This window comes from Stegodyphus dumicola, chromosome 2 (genome assembly GCF_044657685.1).
Source record: "Stegodyphus dumicola isolate Sdum_Otavi_A_Nest chromosome 2, ASM4465768v1".
In the NCBI taxonomy this organism is placed as follows: Eukaryota; Metazoa; Arthropoda; class Arachnida; order Araneae; family Eresidae; genus Stegodyphus; species Stegodyphus dumicola.
Window position 1 is genome coordinate 145,978,949 of NC_140769.1, and position 22,456 is coordinate 146,001,404.

The 22,456-nt window shown below is 35.0% G+C and overlaps 1 protein-coding gene across 6 annotated transcripts in view; it reads left to right on the forward strand.

The window, feature by feature from the left end:
• The window catches only part of LOC146998595 (uncharacterized), a 73,344-nt gene extending 51,131 nt beyond the window's left edge, over positions 1 to 22,213 (forward strand). For 3 of the 6 annotated variants that reach the window (XR_015039573.1, XR_015039572.1, XR_015039576.1), the window contains 2 exons: positions 476 to 596; positions 20,618 to 22,213. Coding sequence is in view for 1 of the 6 variants with exons in the window: in XM_085811193.1 (XP_085667319.1) it covers positions 476 to 596; positions 11,097 to 11,150; positions 20,618 to 20,622 (180 nt within the window). In the remaining 5 variants the exon portion in view is untranslated. Of the gene's footprint in view, positions 1 to 475; positions 597 to 11,096; positions 11,151 to 16,919; positions 17,008 to 20,617 lie in introns of all 6 variants that reach the window. The other 3 variants (XR_015039574.1, XR_015039575.1, XM_085811193.1) reach the window with 3 other exon arrangements.
• The last annotated feature ends 243 nt before the right edge of the window (positions 22,214 to 22,456 follow it).

A 22,456-nucleotide genomic window follows, 5' to 3' on the forward strand; every position in this document is an offset into this window, starting at 1 on the left:
AAATTTCGTATTTTCTAAGAAGATTAAATCACCCCAAGAAAACTATCAATGATGATTAAATAATGTGATAGCAAAGCAGCATACTAGTTAAATTTTTAATACTTGAAAACAAATTCCATTTTTTTTTAAATGACGGTACTAATGCAATTAAGAATCATTTTAAAATAAGCTTGTTTCTTTTAATTTAGCTGCATCTTTTATATAAGAATTGCCTTTCTTCTGATAAAAATCCTGCATCTTGAATTTTGCCAATAAGACTGATCTCTGTTTTGTTTGCTAGTTATTGTTTCATTTTATTCTTCTTCAAGATGTAGTGTTTTAATTCTTGTTATTTATTTGGTAAACAAATTATTTAACCTCATTGGATAAAAATTAGTATAATTTGAAATAAATTACATAATTAGACATTTATAACCTGATAAGTTGTTAAAATTATTATGTGTATTCATGAATTAATATGAATCTTTGATTATAGGATGAAGGTTGTATTATCTTCGGTACCAGAGCCATCATGGAACTGCAACCAACAATTCGTAAGAAAGAAATCTCAAAGATGATATTACAGTATGCAGCTTATGCCAAACATAGTATTCCAAGTATGTATTTTATTTTATGAAGAAATTTGTAACTAATATTTAAAAAGTTACTGTGCTATTCTCTGACTGTTTTAACTATGTAGGGGCTACTTTTGCCCGGGTCTGGAAGGTGTTCGCTCTGGTATACTGTACTGTATTGTACTGTGCTATTCTCTTTATGAGGAAGGTAAATATAACGGAACTTATGCTTTCAGAATTAAAATAAATAAAAACATAATGAAAAATGATAATAAATGCTGTAACTTTATCAGGTTCTTCTGTGTTTCTCCTTACTTGCTTTGGGAACATTAAATGTCCTGACTCGGAACAGGAAGCTTACTAAAGCTATGTTCAATAAATTTGGGAAGTAGACAATACACACAGGAAGGGTATACGAAACCCTTTATTTTTCTCTCTTTACAATGATTTCCGGACTTCGGAATACAGAGACCAACCACTTATGGTCTGAACGTAAGAATATAAAAATATTAACTAAACTCTAACTAAACTTAACTTAACTTATTAATCAAACAAGTGCCTACTCCAAGATTGGCCGTATATTAGCAAAAAGCCGTATGTAGTACAGAGAACTGCTAACGCTACGATACGTTTAAAATTATCAAGAGGATTAAACCTCTGGCCTTGAAGGCAACCAGCAACCGAGTAAAACTACTATGGCAAGCGGCCTGCTCTAATAGCTCCTTCCTCTCTCTTGCTTGGCAAAAAGCCACAACTTAAGTACTTGGCGTTCGCAAGACAAATTTGCATAAATAAGTTAAAGCTTTTAATTCTGGCCGGAAGTAGAAAATAAGAAGTGATAGTAAAGATTTAAAATAAAATAAACGTTAGTAAAATTTAAGATCCTTACATACTTCCCGCCAGAGTTAATTAGTTTGAAACTGAGGTCTAAAACGATCTTGTTGAAAACGTTTAGCTCTAGAATCTAACGCGAGGCCAATCTTTTACAAACATTTCTCACTAGAAACTAGAAATTTTTAAAAAAAAAGTCCTTTTTACATTATCAACTCCATGGACAATTACATTTTTATATGTACTGCATCTAAACAGGAGTTCTTAGTTGAAATCTGGTTCCTCCCAGAGATCTGGAAGGAAAACTAGTTTAATGAAATGTTACACAATTAAATGGCAAGTAACATGAATGCTTATATTTCTCTTAACATTCTTATTTCATTCATGACGTTATTTAATTATCTCCCCGTGCTCTCTGACATGTGTTGTAAAGGAAAACACCAAACACGAACGTGTTTATGTACAAGTGTTCAACACTACCGCCTGCAATCAAAACACTAACGTGTTAAAATTCAACATAACAAGACCTCATAACACACCTTATATTCATCTCTAAACCCTGAGGTACTATTCTGAAAGTGGCTAACTCTGAAGTGTAGCGTCAGAGAGCCTAACTACATTCATTCAACCTTTAACACATATTCACAATAATTTGCTCTTTTTACAGTCACACGAATAAGTTAAAATTTTTGGCATTACTTTCACTTTTAACATATCACAGTATTTCTTAACGTTTAAAATAACAGTTCACATTGTATATAAGGACATATTAACATGCCGTTAATTTTACGCATTTTAAAACATACATTAGTAGTACATTGTTAACTTCTATTCTTTTCCAAGCAAGTGCCAATTCTTCTACATTGAAATACTACATTTCAAAAGTCTTTCAGACTAAAACTTCTTTCTTGCCAGAATCTTTTAAATAAAATTTTATACAATAACTTTTACAATATTCAAGTATTAACACATTCCTATTATACATTAATTTTAGTTTTACTCGCGAGTAATTGAAAAACATAATACCAAAATAGGTAACAACTCATTTCTCGCCTTTTTGGCGACAAAGGTAGACCTCACATGAGGTAAAACGGCTTGAATTCTGCCACTTGCAGTAAGAATGAAAGATTAACTTAAGGTTTCAAAGTAACATAAAGTTTTACTTATCTTTGTGATATTCGAACATTCTTTTCTCTGCCCAGTCCTGGAAGGTAGCGAAGATTACGGGTTGGTTTATCTTCCTTCTTGTGCGGGTTCGCCCTTCAGTTCCTTCCTCCATGAGCTTTCTTTTCCTTTCAGTTTGGTCACCCTTGAAGACCTTCTTTTTAGCCTCTGCCTGTGGTCTCGGCCGTTTGATGGCAGCTGGTCTTGGCGGAACCGGGACAACTCTCTCTCGTTCCTGCTTGGATCTCGTTGCTGGCTGTTCAAATTTGCCTTGTTTCTTTGCCTCCGCAGCTGGCGTTCCTTCATCAATTCGTCGACATTTGCTGCGTAGACTCCTGTCCGATGGGTAGATCTTCCGTTTTGGAGCCGGATTATAGTTGCCGTCATTTCTCCTGGCTCTCTTTGCATTCGTCGTACTTCTCCCTTCTTCATTCTGGGGGTGGTCGTGATCTCTCTTTTCTGGTCGGTGGAACGGCTTCTTTTTCTTGTTACCTTCAATTTTCCAACGGGGAAACTTTCTTTTCAATTGCTCCTGCCTCCTAATAGCTTGCCCTTGTGATTGTCGTTGTTCCACCTCTGGAGCTTGTGCCTGCAGTGCCTGCCGTGCCGGATCCAGCAAAAGATCTTTAAATATTTGCATTTTATTACGATTATAGAATGGTTTTATCTGGTCAATGTTTGCGGAGCATGTTTCACCATTCCTGGCTTTTAACACCACTACAGCCTGAGTTATTTTTTCTATGACATATGGTCCTTCTATGACATATGGTCCTTAAATCGTGGAAAATTTTGGCAGTTTTATCTTCTGGTGCTGAAGAAAGTGAATGCTTAATTTTTAACACTTCATCTCCTACTTTATAAGTTACTCCCCGTCGCTTCATATCATAATAAAGTTTCTGTTTTCTCTGTGCTACTTCAGTGTCCTTTTTTGCTTCTTTAATTAATTTATCTATATCGCCCATTTTAAATTCTGGGGCTCTTTGTTGAACATAAAATAATTTATCTAACGGCGTTATATATGGTCCTTAAATCGTGGAAAATTTTGGCAGTTTTATCTTCTGGTGCTGAAGAAAGTGAATGCTTAATTTTTAACACTTCATCTCCTACTTTATAAGTTACTCCCCGTCGCTTCATATCATAATAAAGTTTCTGTTTTCTCTGTGCTACTTCAGTGTCCTTTTTTGCTTCTTTAATTAATTTATCTATATCGCCCATTTTAAATTCTGGGGCTCTTTGTTGAACATAAAATAATTTATCTAACGGCGTTATAATCTTTCTGCCTAAATATAACTCAGGAGTTTTGCCCGTTGTATCATGTTTTGCTGTCGTAAGGGGGAAAGCTAATTCATTGACATAGTTATCCCAGCTTTTATGAAAATTTTTAACATAACTACGGATAATTTTCACTATATTTCTATTGACCCGTTCCGCTATATTTTATTGCGGTCGATACGGGACCATTTTTAAATGACGTATGCCCAGTTTTTGGCACATGTCTTCAAATATATTACTTACAAATTGAGGACCATTATCCGATATAACTTTTAGGGGCGCCCCGTATTTTAAAATATATTTATTTAAAATAGAATCAGTAACTAATTTCGCGGAGGCTCGTTTTAAGGGAACAATTTCGGTCCACTTACTAAAATGATCAACCATAACAAGGAGATACCGACTTTTATTTAACTGACTTTTTGGGAAAGGGCCCAATAAATCGATGCCAATTATTTCATTTGGAAATTCGGATTTAATGCTATTTAGAAACCCGGCCGGGCGGAAATTAATATAATTAACTGCTTGACATGTTGGGCAGGACTGGACATACGCCCTTGTTAACTTTTGCAGTTCAGGAAAATAAACTGCTTCGCGTACGCGTTGGATGGTTTTTCGAATACCAGCATGAGAAGCTAAAGGGCAGTCGTGTAACTCCTGCAGTATATTTAATCTAAGACTAGCTGGGATAACAGGTCGAAATTCGTTGTTGGAATTTGTAGTTTTTGTATAAAATAATAGACCATCTATTAGTTCGTAATGGGCCGCCCTATTTCTTATCGCCACAATATCTTGGTGGCTAAAATTTTCAGGATCCTTTAAATACTCATAAATGTTTTTAAATTCTGGATCCTTACCCAGTTCGGTTATTGCAGTTTCTCGGGAATTTATCGTACATGCTGTCAGCATTGCCACCTTTACAGTATTACCTTCTTCATCTATTTTTATTCTGGATAGGGCATCTGCTGCGATATTTTCCTTTCCGGGGGTGTGCTTGATTACCAGATTATACTCTTGTAACTTGAGTGCCCATCTTATTAACCTTGGGGATAAGTTTTTCCCTGAGTACAATCTAGTTACCGCCACATGATCAGAATACACTGTTATTGGCGCCCTTCCAAAATAGACTCGGAACTTTTGCACTGCTAACAGAACTGCAAGTGCCTCTCTCTCAGTCGCGGAATAATTTCTTTGTGTTTGATTTAAAGTTCGACTAAAAAATGCCACGGGCTGCTGATTTTGCGAAAGTACCGCTCCTACCGCATAATCCGAAGCATCCGCTGAAATTTCTAAATTCTCATCATTTTCAGGAAATTTCAAAACAGGGGCTTGCGTTAATGCTTGTTTTAATTTTTCGAAAGCACTATTGGCTTCGGCCGTCCACGAGAATCTTGCCTTTTTCCTTTTTAATTTTAACAATGGTTCAGCAATAGCTGCAAAATCTTTTATAAAGGAGCTATAATATGAACAAAGTCCTAGAAAAGAAGAGAGCTTCTTCGCCGTATTTGGCGGCGGATACTTTTACACTGCGATTATTTTTGATTCGTCTGTCTCGATTCCTTTCTGAGATATTTTGTAACCTAAGTATTTTAATTCAGGGGCTGAAAATTTGCACTTTTCGACATTAACTTTTAGACCGGCCTCATTTAATAATGAAAACACCTGTCTTAAATCCTGTACATGTTGGTCCAGATTATCACTAGTAATAATGATATCGTCTAAATAGATAAATGTGGACTTTCCAAGAACAGGCCTTAGCACAGTGTCCATACATCGCTGAAATGTTGCCGGTGTAGCGAATAGTTTATCCAACAGATGGCAGTATCTGCCAAGCTTCTTTGGTAATTGTCAATGCGCATGCGCAAGCGGAGTGAAAAAAGAACTATGTTATTAGGAGAATGAGCTTTCGTTAACAATGTTGCTGCGCGTTTTCGCTGTGTAAATAAAAGTATATTTTTATATCATAGATGTTCTTTACTCTCTAATGCGAAGCACTAGGTTAGTGCACGAATCTCTTCTGATTCAGAAACCATTTTCAAACCGTGGATCACCGCAATAAAAAGTGGCGTCCGCGACAGGACGCATTAGTTGGGTAAAGGACACTTTACCCAACTTGAAAGTAAGAAGAATACCACTGCGTGCAGCCTTCACGAAAGCATATAATAGCCTACATGGACATTTGAATGAGTCAGAATTGAACAGTGATGTTCTATTATTGTCCCTGGAAATTCTGGAAGATAAAGGAATTCGACTACAACAGTTGGATGAAGAAATATTGGATCTCCTATTAAAATCGAAAGAAGTCTCGCAAGAAGAATATAATAAAGAATTTGAGTCATGTGAGACTTACAAGGAGAAATTAATAGCAGCCAGGATGAAAGTGAAGCAAATCACTGTGAAACTAGAGAAAAATTTGCTGACTCATGTATCGGTAAATGAAACCAGAACTGTTGATTCAAGAACAGCGGCAACGAATTTGAAGCTTCCGAAAATAAATTTGATTGAATTTACAAGTGATCCACGACAATGGTTGAATTTCTGGAATACCTTTAGTAAGATACACGAAGATCCAGTGCTAGATGATCATTTGAAATTCGTATATCTGATCCAGGCTACTGCTGCCAAATCGAAAGCACGGGAAATAGTGCAGAGTTTCCCGACAACTAAAGAAAATTATCCGAAAGTCATCGAACATTTAAAGAATCGTTTTGGACGTGAAGATATTCTTATACAAGTGTACGTTCGGGATTTATTGAATCTTATGTTGATAAATAATAATGCAACCAAAAAGGACTTTGCGCTATCATCGTTGTACGACAGTTTAGAAACAAAACTGCGTGCTCTGGAATCTCTCGGTGTGACTGAAGATAAATACGCTAGTGTTATTTTTCCGTTAGTTGAATCTTGCCTGCCCCCTGACTTCTTACGCGTGTGGGAGAGGGAACGGGAGAGCTCGTCACAACAAGGTAAGAGCGATCTTGAATTACATTAATGATGAGTCTAATATTCCTACTTGTAATGATTTGTATACAGGAGACAAATTTAAAGAAAATGCTCCTATTAAGAAAGTTGAGGAATCGTGTTTATTTTGTGATAAGCCACATTTAACAGAAAAATGTTTTAAAGCTAGTACGCTTACATATCAGGATAAAAAAGATTTAATATTTAAGAAGGGTTTATGTCTATTATGCTTGAAGAAAAACCATATTTCTCGTAACTGAAAGTCCAAGGTTAAGTGTTTAATTTGCCAGAAAAGGCATTTGGCAGTAATGTGTCAACAAGTTCCTTCTCAATTGAAAGAGACTAAACAAGTAGAGCCTGTGGCGAAAAATGAGGTCAATGTTTTGGCTAGCAGATCCGCGAGCTCCGATGTGTTGCTACAAACATTAATCGTAAGGGTAAAAAATGGCAACAGGGAAAGGATAGTCAGAGGGATTATAGATACGAGTTGCGAGAGAAGTTATTTAACGAAAGATATTACAGATTCTTTGAAATGTAACAGTGTTGGTGAAGTGAAATTAGTTAATAAATTATTCGGAGGTGTAGAAACAAAAGAAAAATTGCATTCTAAATATATAGTTAATTTGAGTAGCCTTGATAATAAATATGTATGTGGTGTGCATTGTTTAAGTGAATCTGTTATCTCTTCTGATGTTAAGAAAATACCTAAAGGTCCTTGGTTGAAAGAACTTCGTAAATCAAATATTCAAGTGTCAGATGTAGAGGGTAATGCTCCCGAAAACGAAAGTGACATTAAATTATTGATAGGTTCTGATATCGCTTGAAAATTATTCACCGGAAATATTAAATGTTTACAAAGTGGTCCGGTCGCGATGGAAACAAGTTTGGGATGGATTTTAATGGGTAAAATTCCAGCGAAGGAATCTTCGGGTATAAATGATTCTCTTGCATGTGTTTCTTTATTGCTAAACGAAAGATCAGCAGAAAACTTGTGGAAGTTAGACGTTATTGGTATAAATGACCCAGTTGAGTCTAAAAAGAAAGCTGAAATTCATGAGGAGACCATGCAATATTTTGAGGAAAATTTGAATTTGGATTCAGACGGGAGATATGAAACTGCATTACCTTGGGTACTGGACCCCTCTCGCTTGTCTAATAATAAAACGTTGGCAGAAAAACGCCTGACTAATACGCGAAGGAAATTATTAGATTCGAATCAAATTAAAGTTTATCAGGAAGTATTTGATACTTGGTTGAAGGAACGAATTATTGAAGAGGTAAATGAAGGCGAAGTAGATAGAGAGCACTATTTGCCTCATAGGCCGGTTTTTAAAGAATCTAGCGAAACTACGCGAGTAAGGCCAGTTTTTGATGCTTCGGCACACGCCAAAGGAGAACTTTCCTTAAATGATTGTCTTGAGAAAGGTCCCAACCTAATAGAAATAATTCCAACATTGTCGAATCGTTTTCGGAAATATCCTCTTGCAGTAATTTCAGACATTGAGAAAGCCTTCTTGCAGATCGGTATAAGAGAGAAGGATAGATATTATTTTCGTTTCTTTTGGAAAGGTGCAGAAGAAGAGAATACTAAAATTTACAGACATTGTCGCGTGGTTTTTGGGCTTAACTGTAGTCCATTTTTGTTAGCCGCTACGTTGAACTATCATTTAAATCGTGCCCCAGATCAGTTTGCAGTTACAGCCAACATTTTGAAGGAGTCCTTCTATGTTGATAATTGCCTGACTAGTTTTAAGAATGTTGAAGAATTGAATAGATTTGTACTAGAATCGAGAATGTTATTGTCACTGGGAAAGTTTAATCTTAGAGGATAGCAGTCGAATTGTGAAACCGAAATAATTCCCAACTCTAAATTAGATACATTCGTTTGCGTTTTAGGGTTAAACTGGGATTTGAAGGATGATACTCTTTCCTGTAAAATTGAGTCACTAAAGAAAGAGGAGATTGTCGCGAGTAAACGAACACTCCTTTCTTGCGTGCATAAGTTATTTGACCCAGTAGGCTTCCTTTCTCCCGTTACCCTGTTCCCAAAGGTGATATTGCAAGAGTGTTGGAAATTACGATTAAATTGGGATCAAAATTTGCCAGAACATTTAGAAAAGAAGTCCATACAATGGGTAAAGGAAATGAAACTGCTGTCTGATGTCAAAATTCCTAGATGGCTTAATATTGACAGATCGGTTAACGGAGATGTAAGTCTTCATGTTTTCAGCGATGCCAGCAAGCATGCCTATGCTACCTGTATTTTCTTAAGAGTGAAGACCGAAAATAAGGTTTATTTAAATTTTGTGCAAGCACGCACTAGAGTTGCGCCTTTAAAGAGTATATCCATTCCTCGTTTGGAATTATTATCCTGCTTAATCGGAGCACGCTTGGGACGTATGGTCTTTTCAGATTTGAACATGCCAAATTTAAGAACATTCTTCTGGACTGACTCAACAACCGCTTTGTGCTGGATCCAGCGAGACGTACGGTGGGGAACTTTCGTTTGGAATCGTGTCCAAGAAATCAGAACACTTACAAAAATAGAAGATTGGCATTACATCCCTTTGGAGCTGAATGCCGCCGATCTCCCTTCTAGAGGCTGTTCAGTTAAACAGTTTTTGCTGTCGAAATGGTGGGAGGGCCCATCATGGCTGTTAGAACCAGAATCGTCATGGTCAAGAGGCACCGATTTGCCGGACGAAGAGATCATAAATTCAGAAAGGCGTAAATCAGTATTGACAACTCTTAACAAAGATTCTAAACCTGACAATTGGTATTACAGGTACTTTTCATCCATAAAGAAAATTGTACGCATGTTAGGTTGGATTCTTAGGTTTTACTTTAAATTACGAAGAATTACAAACGAAACCTCCAAAATTTTGTTAGTTTCGGAAATTGAAAGAGCTGAGATAACTCTTATGTTATTGGTTCAAAGAGAATCATTTAAGAGTGTGAACGATGATAAAATTAAAGACCTCAGACCTATAGTTGATCGTGATGGTTTGATCAGAGCTAAAACCAATATTTCTTATCGCGACGATACTGATGACTTTAAGTTTATTGTTATTTTGCCATCTGATCATGCAGTAGTAAAATTACTAATAATGAATGCACATAATGAGCTGCTGCATGCTGGTACTTCTGTGGTGATGTCTCATTTGCGGGAAAAGTATTGGATCCTCAAAACTCGTAAGACAGTACGAAACTGCATTAGAAAATGTGTTAAATGTCAAAGATTTAAATCCAAAAGTTGTGATGTAACTCCAGGAATTTTGCCGAAAGATAAGAGTACGTGATGCAAATGTTTTTGAGATAGTGGGTGTCGATCTGGCAGGACCCCTCTACCTTAAAGATGGTCGAAAAGCTTATATTGTTCTTTACACATGTGCGGTCTATAGGGCCATTCATCTGGAGTCAGTAACATCCTTGACAACTGAAGCTTTTTTCCAGTCATTGAGACGTTTCATTTCTCGTCGCGGAAGACCATCTATAATATACTCAGACAATGGCAGTAATTTTAAAGGAGCGGAGAGCCTTCTGCATACAATTGATTGGGAGAGTCTGCGATCAAAGGCCGCTGAGTAAAGAATTCAGTGGAAATTTATTCCTCCTTCCGCACCTTGGTGGGGCGGTTGGTGGGAACGTTTAGTTCAAATGGTGAAACAGATTCTGAGAAAAGTTCTAGGTCGTGCTGCCCTGGATTACGAGGAGTTGCTTACAGTACTATGCGACTGTGAGAGAGTAATCAATACTAGGCCACTTACCTACGTGTCGGAAGACGTTGAAGATTCATCCCCATTAACTCCAGAAATGTTCCTGCGGGAGATTTCCAAATCAGGAGTACCTGATATCGATACAGTGGATAAGGAAAAACTGAGTAAACGAGCTAAGTATCTACAAAAGGTGAGAGAACAACTTAGAGCAAGATTCCGCGTGGAATATCTAGGACAGTTACGTCAGCAGTCCATTAAAAACTCTATAGCTAAACCTCTCCAGGTGGGTGAAATTGTTCTACTTGAAGTTAACAACAAAAACGTGCTTTTTGGAACCTGGCGCGTGTCATAAAGCTGCTACCTGGTCGTGATGGACAAATAAGACTTGCTCTCATAAAAACAGAGACTTCTGAGTTTCTGAGACCAGTGCAAAGACTGTACAGACTTGAGCTGGATAACCCAGTCCAAAAGGATATGACTGAAAATATTCATATGACTACCAGCAGTGGTAGAACTGTGAAACCAGTGATACGTCTGTGAAATGTTTTGTACTTGTTTGAATACTTTGTAATAATTTGATTTATTTTTATTTTTCTAGGTTTAGTATTATCTGTTAATATGTCTAGAAAATTATGGAATGCTGCAGCTCCAGGTAAATTTGTATTTCAATTTAATTAGAACATCTTGGTAGGCATAATTTTATACTTCAATATTGTATACTGTACTATTATGCATATATTATACTTAACAGATATGTGAATTTACCTCCCAGTAAATTCAGGTGGGAGGAATATGTAGCGAATAGTTTATCCAACAGATGGCAGTATCTGCCAAGCTTCTTTGGTAATTGTCAATGCGCATGCGCAAGCGGAGTGAAAAAAGAACTATGTTATTAGGAGAATGAGCTTTCGTTAACAATGTTGCTGCGCGTTTTCGCTGTGTAAATAAAAGTATATTTTTATATCATAGATGTTCTTTACTCTCTAATGCGAAGCACTAGGTTAGTGCACGAATCTCTTCTGATTCAGAAACCATTTTCAAACCGTGGATCACCACAGCCGGTGCCCCTGAAAGGCCAAACGGCATACGCAGGAAAGCATAAGTGCCAGACTTGGTTATAAAAGCAATCTTAGGCACATCTTCCGGTCTAATCCCTATTTGAAAATAACCAGTCGTTAAGTCTAAAGAAGTCATGTATTTGGTAGAAGTTATGTTTCTTAGAATTTCTTCGATAATAGGTAACGGATATACCGGATATTTAGTCATGGAGTTTAATTTACGATAGTCAATTGCAAAACGCCACCTTTTTGGATGTGTTACCGGATAGTCATTATTTTTCTTACATAACACAACCGGGCTAGCATAACTACTTGAGATGGGCGTTATGATCTTTTTACGTAACATATCTCTAATGTGCCACTCTATAATTTTTTCTTTATTCTTATCATATCGGTATGGTTTGTGGCGAACTGGCAGTGAATCTCCGGTGTCGATACTATGGTTAGTAACTTGAGTAAATCCTGGATTATCACTAAATAACGAAGCAAATTCACTTACCACTTGTCGAATTTTTTGTTGTTCTTCCTTAGGCAGGTGGTCGAGGTTTAACGTTGGTGGTTCTGTTTTTTTCTTCTCGAACTGGTTTCATCCTCTGCTTAAGGGACGCTTCGTTAAAATCCAGCGTTGCTTCTGCCTCTGAAAGAAAGTCTATCCCTAAGATGACATGTGCTTGCAAATTATTTACGATAAAAAACATAATCTTTACTTGCTCGTCCTTGATACGAATGTATAACGGTAATTTACCTATGCACTTGCATCTTTCTCCCTGCGCAGCTAACACTGTCGTATTATCCGAATTATATATGCGGTATTTACGGAAATACTTCCTAAAAAAATCTTCTGCCACACAGGAACACTGCGCGCCTGTATCCAGGAGTGCGGTGGCTGGTATGTTATTCACCAACACTTCAATCTTTGGAAGAGTCAAATTTTTCACCATCACTGTTTTTAACTTGAAGGAAGAGGGGTTTTCTTGGCCTTCGGATTTCCGCACCCTCCCGTCAGCAGAAATCCGTTTTAGTTTAAATCTTGTTTCTTCCTTTCCATGCCTTCCTTCTTTTTCCACTGGCCTTCAGACTTTTTTCCTGGCTTACTATTGAACTGTCGACGTTCGCCGGTTGTTTTTGGATACTCGGGTTTCCTTGCCCACTGATTCGCTTTGCTTCCGTAGCCGTGTTCTTGACTTTGCTGTGGTCTTGGCGCACCAAATTGGCTTCGTTGCTCATACTGGCGTCTTCTTTCAATGTCCGCCGTTCTTCTACTTTCAAACTGGATTGCTAGCTCAAATAACTTTTCCAGTGTAGTCGGATTCCTTAATTCAATAAAGTCTTGTACTTGGGGAAGTAACCTCGGCAAAATCACTTGAATTATCTCAGGATCCGGATGGTTTCCATACAAGAGTTTGAAGACGTGAATTTTTCTTAAAATAAAGCTTGAGAGATTTTCAATTCGTTTCTGGTATATGCTGAAAAGTTCCGCTTCTAATCTTGCACGATCTCTTACGACAGGGAAGGCTTTTACTAAGGCGGTCTTAAAATTTTCGTAAGTATAGGTGGGACTTCCCGCTTAACCCAAGAGGCTTCTGCCTATACATTTGAACCAATTAAGCGCTTGGCTCCTCAAAGCGCTGGTAGCTAAGGTGACTTTCTGGAACTCATGCACTGGATACAGCATAAAGTGGTCATCCAATTTTTCCAAAAAACTGTTTACCGGTCAGTTTCCATTAAATGTTGCTTCTGGTTTCATCGATGCGCGCATGGTCTGGACGATGTAACCAAATCCTTCCAGGGCGGCATCTGGCATTCCTGGATTCTGAGCCGCTTCTGCAGGCAGCACAGGTTCTTCTTGAAACTCGGCCATGGTTATTCTTCTTCGTCGGGCGCCACTATCAGGTTCTTCTGTGTTCCTCCTTACTTGCTTTGGGAACATTAAATGTCCTGACTCGGAACAGGGAGCTTACTAAAGCTATGTTCAATAAATTTGGGAAGTAGACAATACACACAGGAAGGGTATACGAAACCCTTTATTTTTCTCTCTTTACAATGATTTCCGGACTTCGGAATACAGAGACCAACCACTTGTGGTCTGAACGTAAGAATATAAAAATATTAACTAAACTCTAACTAAACTTAACTTTGGATTAATCAAACAAGTGCCTACTCCAAGATTGGCCGTATATTAGCAAATAGCCGTATGTAGTACAGAGAACTGCTAACACTACGATACGTTTATAATTATCGGGAGGATTAAACCTCTGGCCTTGAAGGCAACCAGCAACCGAGTAAAACTACTATGGCAAGCGGCCTGCTTCTAATAGCTCCTTCCTCTCTCTTGCTTGGCAAAAAGCCACAACTTAAGTACTTGGCGTTCGCAAGACAAATTTGCATAAATAAGTTAAAGCTTTTAATTCTGGCCGGAAGTAGAAAATAAGAAGTGATAGTAAAGATTTAAAATAAAATAAACGTTAGTAAAACTTAAGATCCTTACAACTTTATTCTTTTGCCGTGATCAACTTCAAAATTTCGGAACTCGTGAAACATCAGCGTTTATGAATTTCTATTCCAAAACTTCTCTTCCCTCATTTCTTCTCACCTAAAGTTGTTAAAAAAATGTCTTCCATTGGAGTATATTTCGTGGAAAATAATAAGTTTTACATCTCTATAGAAATCATTTGGTTAACAATGGCAATTCTACTCTTTTATCTTTCATTTCAAGAATCTTTTTTGGCTGCTTTTACAGTCAACAGATGGCACCAGTGGCTTTTTTTTTTTTTTTTTTTTTTTTTTTAAATCATTTAAAACATTCTCAAATATTTCTCTGATGTTTTCACCAGGGTTCGTTCCAAAGTCCTTAAATTTTTTGAAATCGATTTTTGGTCCTTAAAAGTCCTTAATTTTGGCCAAAATCAGTAGAAGGTCCTTAATTTTAATCATTTGAAATTTCTCTGTGTTTTTACGACTGCCATTTTGAGTGTGAATTAGCATTTTGGAGGAATATTTTTGGCAATTCACTGACATGTATGGTTATCTTTTGAATTGGTTCCTATATATATAATAATGTATCTTTTGAATTGGTTCCTATAATAATAATAATATGGTTATAATTTGTTTCTCTTTCTAATATAAATGATGGGATACTCGAGTTTCTAAGCAAGAAGTGAAAGATAAGCATTTCGAAATTCATTTTTTTACTTCCTTGTACGAAGTAAAAAGGAAGTATTGTATTCGCGAAAAGCTTCAGGCAGCATATTTCAACGAAAATATCCACTTTGACCGCTTTAGAATGCAATTTAACGATGTTTTTGCGTGATATCTATACGTAAGGACAGAATAAAAGACTCTTTTCCTCCAAAAAAACTAAAAAACGGCTTTAAAATGAATTCTGAAGAGAATTTTTTGTGGCGTCTGTACGAACGTATATACGTATCTCGCATAACTCAAAAACGAGTAGCCTCAGAACGTTGAAATTTTGTATATAGGACTACTATAACATGTAGATGTGCACCTCGTATTTTGGTTTCAATCGGCCGCGCCAAATGTATATAAATATATTTATAAATATATCCACTCTGTTACCCGGCTCAGTGATCTCAGTTTCTTTACTCTTATATGTTTGTAAATTGTACATTTTTTTCTTTAAAAATGATTGATTTATGTTGTTTTTAATCTTCCAGTTAAGGGTTTCATGCCTTTAGTAAATCTGTATGCAATATTTTTAAAATTATCAACAATTTAAAAGTTGTTTAAGTGCCGCTAAGCCTATTTTGATGGCGGCCATTGCTTGTTTACATTTGAAACAGCTGAGTAGTGAATTTGTTGCCAGTGTAGAGAAACGTAGCTTCGCAACAACAAAGATAAAGGCCTTCATTTATTATTGAGATTTAAATCATGCTTAATCCTTTCTGGAATTTTTTCGAGGAAATAAGTGTTTAAGATTTACTTAATTTTTAATAATTAGTAATTTAATTTTTATTTGAGTTTTTATGTATTTTTGCCTTGTCGCGAAGTGAGAACTGAATTAATTGAATGAGAAATACTCAATCCTCTGTGAAAAACTGTTGCTTTTTTGTTTTGTTTGCTTAATTTCTTTTATACATCGTTCTAGCTTTATTATAGTACTTGAATAGAACGTGTGGGAACGATTAGATAATTCTTTAAATGATACAAATTTTGTGCATTCTGAGTTATAATATGAACGAAATATAATACTGTTAAGTGAATCTAGCGCCAGAGTGTCGCTATGGTAAACAAATAGAGTGAATTTTAAAGAATGCACGTATTCTATTTTGGTTTATGCGCTGTCGGCGAAGTATATATAATTAAATCCAATAGGTTTAAACAAAATGCAAGAAAAAATGCGTATAATTTAATATTCCGTACAAGGAAGTCATGTGGTGTACACATCAGATTCTTTCTAATAAAGAGCTCTTAAACAACTTATCACTTTTGGGGTTGTGAATTCTTTTATTAAATGTTTCTAAATTTGACAACTTGTCAACATTTTGGCGATTTTAAGATCAGTTTCTATAGAAAATTTTTAATTCCGAGATCTGAGAATTTTTCGGCGATTTTTACATTGATAAATTTCATTAAAATAATGGTAATATATTAGAATTATATTTAAAAAATAACATTAAAATAAAACATTTTTATTTTTCGCTGTCATATTATAAAGTTTCATTTTGGCAACTTATACAATATTTTAAATCTGAAAAATAAACAAGGTATATAGCTATAAAGCATAATTTACGAAACAGCTCTTAGTAAAAGCAAAATTAGCTGTGTAATTAATTAAAATGTCTTTTTTAATTTTTTCATAGTAAGCGTTTTTCCCATGTAATTGTCTCAGATTATTCAAAATTCTCAGAATATGCATCAGTTTTCTCTATAAAATTAATTTTACACTTTTTCCTTCCCTTTTTTTTTCAAAATACTTCTGGCTTTTTGCTGTTACAGAATTGGTTGGGATAATTTTTCTTTAGTATTTTTCACATTGCAGCATGGAAAGTTTAGAAGGATTTGAAGGCAAGATTTATAGACCCACGATTCTAGAAGATTCGAGAAATATGTGACAAAATGAAAAATGTCTCCATGGTATTCAGTTCTCATTTGCTCATAGGTCCTTAATTCTTTTCATTAATGGTCCTTAAAAGTCCTTAATTTCCGTGTGCAGAAATGTGTACGAACCCTGTTTCACTTAAGCATGTCGTACCTGTAGCCGCTGGAGAAGGTTCTGTTTGGCCTTGAAAATTACACTGATTCTTATTGTTTATTTGTCACTTGTTGTTCTTCAGTGTGTTCTTTTTGTTACTCAAGTTTCATTTATGTTTTTTACATTTGCTAATTTTTATTCGTATTTTCAGATCAACTGTTTTATCCTTTTACATCCAATCTGAGCTAGGAAAATTACTGATTACACATGGTATGCATAGGCGTATCTGCATTCAATAGGTACTGCTTAATGTGATTTCATTTGTCCATGACTATGTTTATAATATTAATCAAATAATGGCATTAAATATATCCTTCAAAATAGCCATAGAATTTAACTAATCTTTACATAATAAGAGGAAGAGTCTGTCTATCTTTCGTTCATGCTGCGCGTAAGCTAATGGACCCAGGCTACAAAATGTGTACATAGGGTGCATCTATATAAAAGCCAGTGCACCTTGAAGTGATTTTTTTCAAAATTCGAAAGACTTTTTATTTTGTGAATCGCATCAAATTGATAATTCTCTCTCATTATATCATCAATAATGGCACGCAGCCATTGTTGTTGCCATTTGGGAAAATGAGGGTGATAATTATGTGCAGATTTTAAATGTAATGTTTCTCTTGGATACTGGGCGTTTGTTGAGAGAAGGCGGCGGGAAGTTGCTTAGTTTATTTATTAGGATAATTAATATTTGTATTAAGGGATATTGCTTACTTTGGAACTTTTCGGTTATACTGGCTTTCAGCAGGAAATTAAAGTCCTGCTCTTGCCAGTTCCTGATGTGATCCCATGTGGGGCCTGACAGAGTAGAAACCTGAAAGAAATTTTCTCTCGTGGAGGTAGAAGTGTGCTGGAGAGAGAAAAAGAAGCACTTTGCTCCTGTACTGCTACATCTTGGTTGAACTTTGTATGCTTATAGAAAACGTTACGTTTCACAAAATGCAAACTTTTATATATCATTTTAAAGAGAATTTATTACTGAATTCAATACAAAACAAAAAATTCAGTTATTTGCAATACAAAAAAAGTTAAACGATAATAGTTATCGATATACATTAGATAGTGATGATTGCAGTGAGTTATCAGTACTTAGTAGGGCACCCTTTATTTTTTATTACAGCTTCACATCGACGTTTCATTGAGCTGACAAGAGTTTTAAGCTCTTCTTTCGTTATTACATGATGCCAAAAAACAATTATAGCCTCAATTAGTTCCCTTTTATTTGATGGGCGCCTCATTCAGACAAGAGTTTTCAAACAGTGCCACAAATTTTCGATAGGATTGAGGTCAGGACTGTTTCCTGGCCATGACAACAACTTAATGCTCTTTGTACGAAACCACTCTTTCGGTATTTTGGCCGTGTGGCAAGGAGCAGAATCCTGCTGAAAATAAACAAAGCATTGTAGGGAAAGAGATCTCTGATGGAAGGTAGAAGTTTTGGTTTTAGAATAGTGTCAATGTATTTTCTGGCATTCAGTGTCTCATCGATGACATGAAGGCGACCAATACCATCTGCTAACATGCATGACCAAATCATAACACTTACTGGGTTCTTCACAGTTGTTTAATGCAGTCAGGATGTAGCTCTTCTCCTATTCTACGTCTTACATATTTTCGACCATCACTACCGAATAACGATATTAATTTCATCACTCCATATAACTTGTGACCACTGATCATCTGTCCAATTAATGTGTTTCTTTGCCCACTGTAGTCTTTTTTTTCGTTGCTGAAAATTAAGATAAGGTTTTTTTCGGGGAATTCTACCTCTCAGTCCAACATCTGTTAATCTTCTGGTTGTTCTTGAACTGACAGAAACACCAGCATCATTCAGATAACTTCTGATGGCCGCTGATGACATTTTTCTATCGTGGAGACATAGTCTTTTTATTCTTCTGTCATCAATAGATGTGGTGCACCTTTTTCGGCTTTTTCCTTCTTTGTTTTTTATTAAATTTGTCTCCTGATATCATAAACAAAACTTTCGGACTCCAGATGTAGTCACTGAACCACCCACCTGTCTTGCAATTTCAGCATAGGAAAGACCACTTTCTCGTAACACAATAATATTACATCTCTTTCTAGGTGTCCAATCTACTCTTTTATTTGATGTCATTGCTTCTTGACTAAATATTAAAAATTTTTACAAAAATTCCTACTTGTAATTGCAGTGTATAAGAAACAGGTCCTCCTTCTACAGAACAAAGCAAAATAATGAATTGTTTCAAGTGTAAACATGATGTCAGCTTCTACTGGCAGTTACTAATGTTTGATTGGTTCTCAGAACAAGAACAGTGATTGGCCAGGAAAGTTATACATTACAAACCACTTCATAACTGTGTTTTTTTATTTATATTAAAGTACATAGAACTTTTTTTTATTGCAAATAATTGAATTTTGTGTTTTGTATTGAATTCAGTAATAAATTCTCTTTAAAATGATATATACAAGTTTGCATTTTGCGAAACGTAACATTTTCTATAAGCATACAAAGTTCAAAAACATAAAAATTTCCAAAAGTGTCCACAATTTTGGCCCCCACTATATATATATATGTATAAAGTTGTTCTGCAAAGTAAAATTCTGTGCAGTTTTTTAAATTTAATGTTTGGTGTTCCCTTTAGGGATTTTTCTAGTGCATTTAAGCGTAGCAGCTAGTTTAATATAAATATAATTAGAATCATATAAATGCTTACTTTAACTGCGTTTTAGTTAGGGGAAACCTCATTACTAGTTTTTTGTCTGCAATTGATATAGAAAAGTTAATTAATGAACATTTCCTGTTTATAATATATTTATATTATATTTGATTGATACTGTACTGCTGATCTTAATATTTATACAGCATCCTTCATCTCATCATTTATATTAAATTCATGGATTTCATCATCTTCTTCAAAAAGTTTATTAAATGATGCGCTAGTTTTTATTCCTCATTCATTTCAAGGTGATAATGTTCTTTCATTGTTCTAATAATAATTTCTAATAATCCTTTGAGCACATGGTTGTGATATTTGCTAACAAATATGAATTTCAGTATATTTTAAAGTAACATTTATGTTATGAGCTGCAGAGTTTTCAGTAAGAAGGATGTTATTTTTCAGCTGATGTTGCCATTTGAATGATAGTGAGATCCTTAATGAATTAAGCTATTTAAAAGCAGTACTTTGTTCCTGTGCAAAACGTAAGACCTGTAATGATAAATTAAAATTTAATCATTCTGCTCCTGATTAACAAACAGATTAATTTTAAAGCAATAACACCTCTTAATTATAACAGATATAAATTTAATTTCATTGTACAACACAGAAATTCCCCCCTCCACATCAATTAACGTTTTTTTTTACTGCTCCACAAATAACTGAGTAATTAAGACCATTGAATACTGGTAGTTTGATCCAGGTGAATGCGTCATTGCAATATCTGGTTTTAACTGTGTGTAATCTGAATATGAACTAGTTTCCATTAGAAAGTCATATCCAGAGGTATCCATTTCCTTAGGAAAATAGCCCTCTTCTGCTTTACTATAATAAAAAATAACCTTAACTAATCTTTCTGAAGCAGCTTTGCATAGGCACGATGCTGCCACTGGGACTGTTTGAGGTGTTAGACTGAGAGGAAAATAGTTAAATTACTCATGCATCCAACTTATTTTGAGATGTTGTCTTTCAAGATGAATATAGGTGTTATTTGTTATCATACCATAAATGTGTGTTTTCACATAGGATTTTCATTTTTTTTTACACAAAATGTTGTTTTAGTGTAATGGGAATTTGGAAAGATTGTAATTTTTTGAGTGTATTATTGTTATGAACATTTCTTTGTATACATTTCTTTTTATTTTAGGATGATATTTGCAGTTCCTGTGTGGGGAAAATTCATCATCATTGCAAAAAGCACTTTTATGGAATGTGAAATGCGCTGGTTGTAAGACCAGCATGCAGATTTTTATACGAATCAAACATTTTTATTCAATCTTTTTATGTATAACATGCAAACATTTTTATATGAATGGAATTGAAATATTAAATGTATTTTATGTGCTGTTGAATTCTAACTCATAAAGTATGCATATATAAAAAAGAACTTGATTATGAAGGCAGAAAGGGGGACTGCTGCAAATTGTCTTTTTCAGAAAGTTCAGCAATTCTTTCAATCCTTCCATAACAAACTGCAAGCAAGCTGTAGGAAAAAGAGTTTTATTAGGTTAGATATTTTTAAAGACAGGTTTTTAAAAATATAATCTATTAAAATGAGCATTTTTGTCTGTAACAAAAGTTCACCTGTTTTCAGCTCTCTAGCGAATTCTTCAGAAAGCAATGAAATTTTTGGACCATGTCCATTAAGTGATGGAAAAAAAATTAAGAGTGGAAGGAAAGTTCAGCCAGAGCTGGAATGAACGCCTGGATAGAGTTCCTCACTTTTATTGTTTTATGTTGAGTTCCTGTATTTCTCATTGTCCAGATGTAAGGTAAATTGAAAAGAATGTCTCTTTTACAATAAAGTTTAGTGGTGGGATGCTAAGGCATGTATTTAACCAGAGATGTTCTTTTTTGTTGATGGCAAAGAATTTTCAGATGTCTTCTTTATAATTATATCAGTTATAATTTTCCAGATAAATGACTGACAAATATGTTTTCTATGTCTTTACTGTGGATCTTGATGGTATACCATAGTTGCCAGCTACCGCAGATCACCCAATCTCCCAGTTTTTAATTTTTAGCCTTAATTAACTAACAAAAATGCCTCCCAGCATTAAGTGAAATTTTTTGAATTCCATTCCTGCCACTTCTGATGAGTTTCAGAATAATTTTTCTTAATAAATTGCACTTCATCTGAATAGTATATTCTATTTACATTTTATTGATCTTACTTAATTTTACTTGATCAGAGTTGTCTTAATCCACTACAGGCATTTGTAGATTTTTATGTAAAGATTCAAGCAATGTTTAATCACTTAATATTGTATGAATTTTATTTACTTCAATATGTGATGCAATACTAAGTTTATCCAAAAAATATTTAATTATTAACTTTCTCATCATACTTAAAAGTACTTTGATAAATAAAGCTACTCAGGATTTTTCTCAATATAGAAGTGCAAGAAAACTTAATGAAATTAGACAGAGAACATAAAAATTTAGAATATTGAATTAAATAAAAATGTATTTTACATCAAAATTGTATTGCAAACTGAATTAAAGTCAGGTTGAAGTTCCTCTTAAATGATGTCACCATGCAATGTAAAAACCCCTCCCACATTCTATGATTACATATTTTGGGGTTATACACACCTGAATATCTGTTTTTGTGTCATGTAATATATCTGTTCTTAGAAATTTTCAAATAGATGATGCCAAAGCTGTGATTTTAAAACCAAGTCTTGAAAATGTAATTGACATGTGGGGTGATGAGATAATAAAAGGAATGTTCCAAATAATTTTTCCATTTGATGATTGCATTCTTTGTCGATAGCAACTTTACTTTTTCAGAAATAACTGCAAAACTGATAAATTTTTCAACAAAATGTGAAGGCATGTTGTAAAACTCTGGAAGTAGATTAGAAATCTTTTACCCATTTTAAGTAAAACCGAAAGTTGACTGAATTGCCAGTTGGTTTATGGTAGACTATATCTGTTGCAAGTTTTTAAAATCAGGAAATCAAACAAGTGAATACTATTATTA